The 11,660-nt window shown below is 40.7% G+C and overlaps 1 protein-coding gene across 1 annotated transcript in view; it reads left to right on the top strand.

Annotated features, from left to right (window-relative positions):
* Positions 1-263: 263 nt before the first annotated feature.
* USP14 (ubiquitin specific peptidase 14) overlaps positions 264-11,660 on the top strand; it is a 49,445-nt gene continuing 38,048 nt past the window's right edge. The window contains 3 exon segments of the mRNA XM_047793874.1: positions 264-482; positions 5,235-5,380; positions 9,269-9,301. Of these exon segments, the coding sequence (XP_047649830.1) occupies positions 467-482; positions 5,235-5,380; positions 9,269-9,301 (195 nt within the window). The 5' untranslated portion in view covers positions 264-466.

Raw genomic sequence — 11,660 nt, 5'->3', positions numbered from 1 at the left:
TCCATCATTTAGAAATAAGACCGAAGACTTTTTCAGAAGCTGCTGCAGAATTACCAGGTTCTCAGCCTTTCCGCGGTCGGCAGGGCGGGGTCGGGAGTGGGGGGTTGGGGGGAATGGGACGGGGTGGAGCTGGGAGCTCGGGGGCGCAGGCGGGGTGCAGCGCGCACGCGCGCACCTGTGCTGCGCGAGGTCCTTGTGCGCCCCGCCCACCCGGCCTTCCCCTCCCTTTTCTCTCCACCTCCAGGCCCCGCCTCGTCGCCTCCCAGTCGCCCCGTGGCTCGGCAGGCGAGCTGCGTATTGCTGCGTCATCGCCAGTGGCCGGTTTGAATGAGTCTTTCGTCGCACCTCGTCTGCCGCCACCGCCGCGCCTCCGCCTCGGCCGCCGCCACTACTTCGCCTCCCTTTCCCTTGGCCGCCCTTGCCAGACCCAGCCTTCCCACGCCGCCGCCTCCCTACGCGCCTCGCCATGCCACTCTACTCCGGTGAGCGCCCTCTTCGCCTCGCGCCCCGCAGCTCCGCCACGGGGTAGGCCTCTGATAGGCCTGGCCAGCAGGGCGGGCGCCCTCCGAGCACGGGGTGGGAGGCTGCAGTGTGGAGCTGACCCCGGCCCCTTTTTTGCTCCCTGCAACGCGAGGGAGCCTCGTGGGGCTTGGGCCGCCGGGTGGGTAGGGTGGGAGCGCGCGGGGAGGTGGGGAAGCAGCGAACGTCGGCCTCTCCAAGAGTGGTGACTCTGCAGAATAGTTTCTGTCGCTGTACTCGCGTTCGTCGAAAGGTGAGGGTGTGTCCCTGGACCCCGGAGACCAGGCTGGAGGTGCTGTGGCATTTCCTAGGCTCTTCAGTGGTAGCCGTGGAAGGGAGCGGCAAGGAGGGGAAGTCTGAGGCAAGGGAGTGATGGAGGGACCTGGGATGTGAGGCTCTCCTTCCTCAGTAGCCTTCCTTCGCTTACCCTTTCCTGCCTTTAAGTTCATCCGCCTTTTTTGTACCAATTTCAATTTTATCCCGAGGCGGATTACGGACTTTTTGCTTCGTTTTCATTTCGTCATACATTGTATTGCTCTTCTTTGTCCGATGCACAGTGATAGCTTTGGGAAGTAAAGGAATACAAATATCCGCGAGCGTGTTTTCCTTTTGATTGGCATTTGACCGGGTTTTTTTGCATGATGACAGTCTAAGGTGTGGGCAAGATATCCCGTTTTTACCAGTTAATGGATCTTGCTGTCTCCTGGTCTGATTCAAAATGGCACCTAAAATATATGTGGTGGTTCCAGTTGGCTGAGGATATGTGATTCATTGGCCATCCTTGACAGTCTATCATGAGTTCTTTATTGAAGATTCAGCATTTTCAAAGAATAACATAAAACAATAGTGTTTAAACTTGGGGTGGATTCCTGATGTTCTAGAATCTCGAATTTAATACTTTAATATTAAATCTCTAAAGCCACAGCAGTTAACAGTAGAATGGTAGTTTAAATATTCCGTTTATGCAATATAGAGTTGAAGGGGCATTAATTAAGTAAGGGCAGTAAGTATCAGTGTATGCTACTACTTAAAACACACTGGTAGACCCACACACAATAAATCCAGTCCCTGTCGCTGTTCCCCTTAAAAAATGCATATATTCCCCAAACTTTCTATCTTAAAATTTGAGTTCTATTATACGTATTTAATCAGATCTTATCCTCATTTCCATAATGAGGGAACTGAATTAAATTTCTCAGATTTCTTCCTTTAACATCTCCATATTGAGAATCTACATTTTCAGGTTCTGTGAAGAGTCATACATTAAATCACAAACATTTTTAGTACTGAAAAGTTTTAGTAGAAAATTTTTAGTAGAAAGAAAATTGAATGTCCAGACTCTTTTATGGTTAAGGATAAGTACCATAAAAGTTAACACATTTTTGGGTCTGGTAGAAAGCTAATGGTTTTGATACATGTTGCTTTGTTTTAATTTTTAGCATAATTTTATAGTACTAGTGTAATTCTCCTTTATAAGTAAATAAAACGTTTAACCTGCCCGTGGTTTCACAGCTCAATAAATTTCAGATAGATTCCTCTTCATTACTGTTTTGATTTGATTCTCTCTCATCTTTTGTTTGTACTATTGTTATATGTTTCGGGCTTATCTCAGTGGTCATAGTTGGCGGTTCCCCTTTTAAACCTGTATATTCCCTGCTGCTGCTAGGGTGATCTAATTTTTTTTTTTTTTTTGGTCTTTTTGCCTTATCTAGAGCCACTCTCTCGGCATATGGAGGTTCCCAGGCTAGGGGTCTAATGGGAGCTGTAGCCACCGGTCTACACACCAGAGCCACAGCAACTCGGGATCCGAGCTGCATCTATGACCTACACCACAGCTCACGGCAACACCCGATCCTTAACCCACTGAGCGAGGCCAGGGATTGAACCCGAAACCTTTTGGTTCCTAGTCGGATTCGTTAACCACTGCGCAAAGACAGGAACTCCCAGGGTGATCTAATGTTCAAATCAGACCAAAGTGGCCTTTATGAAAATCTTTCAAGGATTGTACGTTTCATACAACATAAAGCCTGTATGTGTCAACATGACTTATGTTATCTTCCCTGACTTGATCTTTGGCCAGTTTCTAGTTTTTCACCTGCTTCCCTTCACTCTGGGAATTACTTCTATCTCAGAGCACACCATGCTGCTTTATGCTTCTGAATGTCCTTTCCAGGAATGCTTTTTTCCTTATTTCCTGGTTAGCACCTAATTTTTTCTTTGAGACTCAATTCAAAGTTGACAGTGATAACTCAGTTATCACTTTGTCCAGGAAATCCTTCCTTACTCATGAAACATTCCAACGTGCTCCTTTAGCATCACCTTTTTTCTCTGTCATTTATTAAACTATAAGTTCTTAGAGAGTCTCCCTATTGCTTCTTAATGAGTTTATCATGGAAAGAATGCCAACACATTAATTGAACTGGTGAAAGAATTGGGATTTGGAGTTAGGCTTATTTTCTTAATATTCTGATTTTAGTAATTAGAGAAATCAGAGAAGTATTAGTTGTTGGATTGTCATTTTGAGTAGGTATTAAGTTTTCAGTGGCAACAAACTGAATATGTATATCCTTGAGTTTCTTTTTACATATTTCAAAAGTTAGCTATTTTATAAGGGTGATTGAATTTTTTTTTTCCCCTGCCTTTTTGTCTTTTCTAGGACTGCTCCCACGGAGGTTCCCAGGCTAGGGGTCTAATCGGAGCTGTAGCCACCAGCCTACGCCAGAGCCACAGCAACTCGGGATCCGAGCCTCGATCCGAGCTGTGTCTGTGACCTACACCACAGCTCATAGCAACGCTGGATCCTTAACCCACTGAGCAGGGCCAGGGGTCTAACCCACAACCTCATGGTTCCTAGTTGGATTCGTTAACCACTGAGCCACGATGGGAACTCCCTGAAATTTTTCTATTGTGGTAAAATACATGTAACATAAAATATAGTTTTAAACACTTTTAACTTTAGTTTTTTGTTTTTTTTGTTTTTTTTCTTTTTCATTTTCGACTGTCCCATATGGAGTTCCTGGGCCAGGGATCAGATCTCAGCGGCATTCACAACAATGCCAGATCCCCAACTCACTGTGCTGGGATGGGGATCTGAACCTGCTTCTCAGCGCTCTCAAGACACTGCCCATCCCATTTTGCCACAGTGGGAGCTCCTGAATGTAGAGTTTCTGACATTGAGTACATTCATATTGCCGTGCAACGATCATCACCATCTACCTCCAGAACTTTTTTGAAACTCTGTACCTATTAAACAGTAACTCCCTATTTCCACTTTCTCCAGCCTCTTGACTACTACCATATACTTTCTGTCTCAAGAATTTGACTACTCTACCTCACATTTGTCCTTTTGTATCTAGCTTATTTCACTTACCATAATGTCTCCAGGATTAATACATGTGTAGCATGCGTCAGAATTTCATTACTTTTTAAGGCTGAATAATGTCCATTGTGTGTGTATAGCACATGTTGTTCATCCATTCATCTGTTGATAAACACTTGGATTGCTCCCATCTCTAGGCTATTGTGAATAATGCTGCTACGAACATACATGTACAAATATCAGTTTGATTCCTTCCTCCCCATACCTTTGGGTGTATACCTAGAAGTGAAATTGCTGGATCATATAGTAATGCTCTGCTTAATTTTTTGAGGCACTACCATGTGTTTTTTCACAGTGGCAATACCATTTTTATATTCCTGTAATAATGCACAAAGGTCTAATTGCCAACCCTTGTTATTTTCTGTGGTGTTTGTTTTTATTTTTGTAGTAGCCATCTGAATGGCTACGAAATAAGACTTCTGTATTTTTTAATGCTTTAGTTATATTTTTGGTTTCTTCTTAATATTTGAGTACCTCTTGCTCAGGAAGCAGACCTTTCAATTCTCTCACACCTTTCTTCTTATAATCTAGAGTCTGTATTTTTTTTTTTTTTCTTAAATTTTATTTTCCCACTGTACAGCAAGGGGATCAAGTTATCCTTACATGCATACATTACATTTACATTTTTTCCCCCACCCTTTGTTCTGTTAGAGTCTGTATTTCTTAACCTGTTTTTATTTAATTTTTAATTAAAAAAATTTTTAAATTTTGACCGCACCTGCGGCATGTGGAATTTCCTGGGCCAGGGATTGAACCTAAGCCACAGCAGCAACCTGAGCTGCTGCAGTGACAGTGCTGGATTCTTAACCCTCTGAGCTACCAGGGAACTCCCTTAACCTATTTTTATATGCTTTATTTTCCCAATAAACTATTTCTTCTCTCAAAATACCATTCTAGCCTTTCTTTCCCCTCTTTATTTCAACAGCGTGTAAGATTCACCTGATTTCAGTGATTGTTTAAATACACACATTTTGAAGTCTGTGACCCTTGTTCTGGGAAATATTTCAGTGTGGTTATATTTTGCAGAGATTATTGAAGTAGGATACAGAAGCCTTGAATATTTACTAACTAGTCTTGTGACAGTAATAAATCAATCAGCTTCTCTTATGCTTCATTTTCCTTATTTATCAAGTGAGAAATTGGATTAGATCCAGATAAATTTTATCCAAGATCTGCCGCATTCACTTCATTCCTTTTTAGGTAGGCATTATGAGCATAAAATGGTTAATAACATAGTTTGCCATTCAGGAGCTAACCTTATAAAGTTCCCTTAAGGGTCTTCTCAATCTTAAATCTGTTATTTTATAAAGGAAAAAAAATTATGGTTTATTTGCAGTTACTGTGAAATGGGGAAAGGAGAAATTTGAAGGTGTGGAACTGAATACTGATGAACCTCCCATGGTGTTCAAGGCTCAGCTTTTTGCATTGACTGGAGTCCAGCCGGCCAGACAGAAAGTTATGGTAAAAGGAGGAACTCTGAAGGTAAAGTTTAGTTCTGATTTTCATTATGTACTGGTGAAAATTACTGGCACCAGAAATGTAGCGTTTAAGGTATTTTTTAATATGGTGAGAGTATATAATCCATAGGATTAAAACTCTTGCTCATGTTAATGTAAGGAGGGAACATTATAAAGCATAATTAAAATTTTTATTTTTAGATGCATTGTATCAGAATACTTCCAGGGGTCAGGGCAGTGGGGCAGTTTTTTCTTTTATCTGTGTTTGAACTTTTTTCTTATGAGGGTGTGTTAAAAGTATTTTATTTATACCAAAAAAAAAGACTATTTGTATTTCCTTAGTAAGAGAAATTTTTCTCTGTTAATAATATGGAACAGCGTAGTAGATTTTTTTTTTTGTCTTTTTGCCATTTCTTGGGCCGCTCCCGCAGCATGTGGAGGTTCCCAGGCTAGGGGTTGAATTGGAGCTGTAGCCACCGGCCTACACCACAGCCACAGCAACGCAGGATCTGAGCTGCATCTGCAACCTACACCACAGCTCACGGCAACGCTGGATCCTTAACCCACTGAGCAAGGCCAGGGATTGAACCCGCAACCTCATGGTTCCTAGTTGGATTTGTTAACCACTGAGCCACGACAGGAACTCCAGTAGATTTTTTTTTTTTAAAAGGCTGCTACAGAATGTATTTTTGTATATACATTTAAGTGTACCAGATTTACCTCAGCCTAGGTTCTGGAATATTGGAAAATTTAGTTTTTCCTTTGGCATTCCTTGAATACTACCATTAAAAAAGAGCCCCTTTCTCTTAAAAGTAATCACTATCTAACACCTAGCTAGAGATGGAAGGGAAAAAAATTTTTTTTAGAGAGGGAACTTAATTTTTCCTTAGTTCAATTGGAATAAGCATGCTGACTGCAGTTAAAAGAGTCCAAGCTTACCAGCATCATTGATGAAGGGCTACAGAAAAAGTTGTGAAGGTATTTTCTTTCTTTTTTTTTTTTTTTGTCTTTTGTTGTTGTTGGTGTTGTTGTTGTTGCTATTTCTTGGGCCGCTCCCGAGGCATATGGAGGTTCCCAGGCTAGGGGTCCAATCGGAGCTGTAGCCACTGGCCTACGCCAGAGCCACAGCAACGGGGGATCCGAGCCGCGTCTGCAACCTACACCACAGCTCACGGCAATGCCGGATCGTTAACCCACTGAGCAAGGGCAGGGACTGAACCCGCAACCTCATGGTTCCTAGTCGAATTCGTTAACCACTGCGCCACAACGGGAACTCCGGTATTTTCTTTATTATTGTCTGTAACATTATATAAGTATAGTTTGTAAAATACACTTTTTTTTAAGAGAGAATTAGACATGAAATGCTGTAGAAGTCTAGTTAACTGTAGTGATGACTGGCTACCCCTTTTAGCTGGGCAGTAAAACAAATGTTGGTGAAGAAACATTGTTTCTCCTCCAAGTTGCAGTATGAGCTTTTGGTCATTAGTGAATTTGGTAACCTAATTTGTGCTGAACTGTGTACTGGTGATGTACTATAGAGAATTACAGAAAAATGCTAAATGAAGCTGTGACTACTAATAGCTACCATTTACTGAATACGTACTCTGTGTCAGGCTTTTATTTTCCTTAATTTTCAACTGTATGAGTTTTAAAAGTGAAAGTAAGTGTATCTTACATACTTCATTTATTTATTTAGTCTTTTTAGGGCTGTACCTGTGGCATATGGAGGTTCCCAGGCTAGGGATCAGAGCAGAGCTACAGCTGCTGGCCTACGCCGCAGCCACAGCAACATAGGATCCAAGCCGTGTCTGAGACTTTAGGTATGTAGGTATGTATGTAGCTGTGTAGTCACAGCTCATGACAATGCTAGATCCTTAACGCACTGAGCAAGGCCAGGGATCGAACCTGTGTCCTTATGGATACTAGTCAGATTTGTTAACCACTGAGCCATGACGGGAACTCCCTGTTTTTTAAATTAATTTATTTTTTGTCTTTTTAGGGCTGCACCTGCAGCACATGGAAGTTCTCAGGCTAGGGAGTGAATTGGAGCTGTAGCTGCAGGCCTGCATCACAGCCACAGCAACACCAGGTCTGAGCCATGTCTGTGACTTACACCATAGCTCATGGCAATGCCTGATTCTTAACCCACTGAACAAGGCCAAGGATCGAACCCTTGTCCTTATGAATACTAGTTGGGTTCATTACTGTTGAGCCACAACAGGAGCGCCCCACGTATTTTATAAATGAGGAAACTGAGCATCAGAGAGGTTTAGAGTAAGTCCCCAAAAGAACATGTGATTTATAAGTCGAGTAGTTCTGGGTTCATGTTCCAGCTTTGTGTGACCTTGGTTAAGTACATTATCTGAGGGGTTATTACTCCTTGTGATTAGTGGTAATAGCCCTTAAATAAACTGAGAAGGGCATTTAGGAACTTACTGTTCCACTTTGAAGTAGGGTGTCCAGAGAGAGAGTGGCACCACCAACAGGAAGTGTATTGAGTGCCTGGTACCTTTTATAAAAAGAGAGGAGTAGTATGGAGCTGACTATCCTGAGAAGGGAAAGGCTTAGCTGCATTAGGCCAAAATATCTGTGAAGTAATCATGGCTTTTCAAAAAAAAAAAAAAAAAAAAAAAGAATTCCGATTTAATTGAACAAATGGAAGTATTTGTTAATTCCTTCATAGATGGGAAATTTAGGAATTAAGAAACATTTGTTGACACAGCAAGTACTATTAAGGCCTTTTTTTTTTTTGGCTGCTCCCTCAACATGAGAAAATTCCCAGTCCAGGAATCGAACTGCGCCATGGCAGTGACCGAAGCTGCTGCAGTGACATTGCCGGGTCCTAACCCAATGTTCTGCAAGAGAATTTTTCTCCAGAATTTTTTTTTTTTTTCTTTTTAGGGCCGAACTCATGGCATATGGAGGCTCCCAGGTTAGGGGTCAAATTGGAGATGTAGCTGCTGGCCTACACCACAGCCACAGCAACTCGGGATCCGAGCTGCGTCTGCAACCTGTACCACAGTTCACAGCAATGCAGGATCCTTGAACCTGTGTCCTTATGGATGCTAGTCAGATTGTTTCCAGTGAGCCATGACAGGAACTCCCAGAATTTATTTATTTTTAATGGCCACACTAGAGGCATATGGAAGTTCCCTAGCCAGGGACTGAATCCAAGCCACAGCTATGACCTGCACTGCAGCTGCGGCAATGCTGGATTCTTAAACTCACTGTGCCAGGCCTGGGATTGAACCTGCACCTCTGCAGTGATCCAAGCCACTGCAGTCAGATTCTTAACCCTCTGTACCACAGTGGGAACTCTAGATGTTTAATAGCATTTTCATTCTCAAGAGTCTCTTGATTTGGGTGATAAATTATATAATCACCCTAATTATGTAGACCTTATTTTCATTGTGTAAGTTATTCTTTTTTTTTTTTTTTTGCTTTTTAGGGCTGTACCTGCAACACATGGAGGTTCCCAGGCTAGGGGTTGAATTGGAGCTGCAGCCGCCTGCCTACACCACAGCTCACAGCAACACCAGATCCTTAACCCACTGAGCCAGGCCAGGGATCAAACCCGAAACCTCATGGTTCCTAGTTGGATTCGTTTCCACTGTGCCATGACGGGAACTCCCTCATTACAGTAATTTTAAGTAACATCTGCATACAGAAAATTTCTATTTAGGAGTTCTTTTGTGGCTCAGCAGTTTAAGTATCTGGTGTTGTCACTGCAGTGGCTCTGGTCACTGCTGTGGCACAGGTTTGATCCCTGGCCTAGGAACTTCTGCATGCTTCAAGTGTGGCCAAAAAAAAGAAATTTCTATTTTTGAAGTAGCTTAAAATTAGTTGATGTTTAGATTATGTTTGGATCCTATAGAGTTGTTTTTAACCTGTTTATTATTTGTCTTTAAAACAGGATGATGATTGGGGAAACATCAAAATAAAAAATGTAAGTATTATCTTAAGAATATTAATTATAATGCAGTTCCCTAATTACTAACCAAAATGTATTCCAAATTCCTTTTTTATCATTTGTAGATCTAGTTGTTCCAGCATCATTTTTTGAAAACATTTTCCTTTTTTCATTGATTTGTGTCAGAGTCTCTTAGAAATGAGTTGTTGGTCTAATTTGGACTCATTTCATTGATACATTTAATTAAACTTATGCTACTACCACATAGTCTTGATTACTAAAGCTTTATAATAGGTCTTGAAATATGATAGTGTAAGTTCTCCAGTTTTTTTCTGCTTCTTCAAGAATATTTTAGTTACTTTGCATTTCCTTATAATTTTAGAATTAGTCACTTCCCACAAATGGACTTCTAGAATTTTCTTTAGATTGTATTGACTGTACTTCAGTTTGGGTTTAATGAACATCTTAAAGGTATTAAGTACTAAAATCCTTAAATAAGGTGTACTCTATTTAGGTCTTTATATTCTCTTACCACAATTTTATAGTTTTTCGTTATATTGATCCTGCATGGTTTTTATTAGATTTTGAAATTAACTTTTCTTATCTGTTAAATGATACTTTAAAAATTTTTTTGTTTTTCAGTGTTCATGGCTAGATTATAAAAATGCAGTTTGGAGTTCCTGTTATGGTTCAGTGGGTTAAGAACCCGACTTAGTCTCCATGAGGATGTGGATTGGGATCCCTGGCCTCACTCAGTGGGTTAAGGATCAGGAGTTGCTGCAAGTTGTGATGTAGGTTGTAGATGCAGCTTGGATCCAGTATTGCCATGGCTGTGGCATTGGCCTTTAGCTGCAGCTCTAATTCAACCCCTAACCTGGGAACTTCCATATGCTGCAGGTGCAGCTGTAAAAGAAAAAAAAAGGAATTTTATTTTTATCCTCTGACCTTGCTAAATTCATTTCCTAGTTCTAGTAGTTTTTGCTACATTCTGTTGGGTTTGCTATGTGCATAAGCATGCTGTCTGCAAATGGAGGCAGTTTTACTTCTCCCTTTCCAATCTTTATGACTTTTATTTCTTTGCTTTATTTCACTGGCTGGGACTTTTCATTTAGAGCTGAATAGAGAGTGGTGGGAGTGTACATCTTTGTTGTCTCTTAGTTCACTAAGACCTTTTAAATTATGAGTGGCTGTTGAATTTTAAGTGCTCATACTGCTTCTTATTAAAAGGATCGTATGATTTTTCTCTTTTATTCAGGTCATCTGGCTCGTCTCATTGATTCTTAACTGTTAGACCTTGCATTTTTGGCATGTGCAGTTTTCAGATTTCTTGGTCTTTGTGACCTCTTTTATAGTCTCAAATTTTTTTAAACTTCAAAGAATTTCATATATATGGGTTATATTTGTATTTATATTAGAAATTAGGGCTGAGAAATTAAAAATATTGTTTATTTAAAAGCAGTATCTGACCTGTTATTTGTTAATTTCATATTTTTAAATATTTTCCAAAAAAAAAGTAAAAGAACTGACCTGTTCTGTGTTTTTCAAATCTCTTGACAATCTAGCTTAATAGAAGATAACTAAGGTTTTGTTTTTGTTTCTGCATTCTCATTTGCATTTCTGAAGTCTCAATTTTGTTTTCACTAAAGTATATGGAAGAAATTTGGTCTCACGTAGTTAGTAGCTGAAAAAGGTAGGTGTCTTTTCAGATAAATTCGGCAAACATTCTTCTTTCATAGTACACCAAAACTCAACATATGGTAGGCTGTTTTTGTTTTGTTTTGTTTTATTTGCTTTTTAGGGCTGCACCTGTGGCATATGGAGGTTCCCAGGCTAGGGGTCTAATCTGAGCTACAGCTGCCGGCCACAGCCACAGCAATGTGGAGTCTGAGCCGTGTCTTCGACCTACACCACAGCTCACGGCAGCACTGGATCCTTAACCCACTGAGCAAGGCCAGGGATCAAACTTGCAACCTCATGATTCCTAGTCGGATTTGTTTCTGCTGTGCCACAACGGGAACTCTACATATGGTAGACTGTTTATTGGTTAGTTTGATATAGTAGAAACTACTTCATTGACCCTTTGTACATTAAAATTTATTTGATTTTCACTGATGAATGGATCTTAAACTCGTGCATGATTTTGTAACATCATGTGTTTGTCATTTGGAAAAATTGTTTTTCTGAGTTCTTTGGATCTTGCTTATGCTGTTACACAGTTCCCCAAATTGTATTCATTAATATTACTACCAATCTCAACAGAAAAGTTTTTAATACTGAAAAGTTGTCAAGTGCATAGTGACAGGCAGAAAATTCTCTTCACTTAAAAGGTCTAATTTTGTCATCAGCAGCTGTAAATATTGTCAGTAGTTTTCCCTGTAGTTACTAACTCACTTCC

This window comes from Phacochoerus africanus, chromosome 8 (assembly GCF_016906955.1).
Source record: "Phacochoerus africanus isolate WHEZ1 chromosome 8, ROS_Pafr_v1, whole genome shotgun sequence".
Taxonomy (NCBI): domain Eukaryota; kingdom Metazoa; phylum Chordata; class Mammalia; order Artiodactyla; family Suidae; genus Phacochoerus; species Phacochoerus africanus.
Note: the sequence above shows the minus strand (reverse complement) of the source record. Positions and strands in the feature narration are given on the sequence as shown.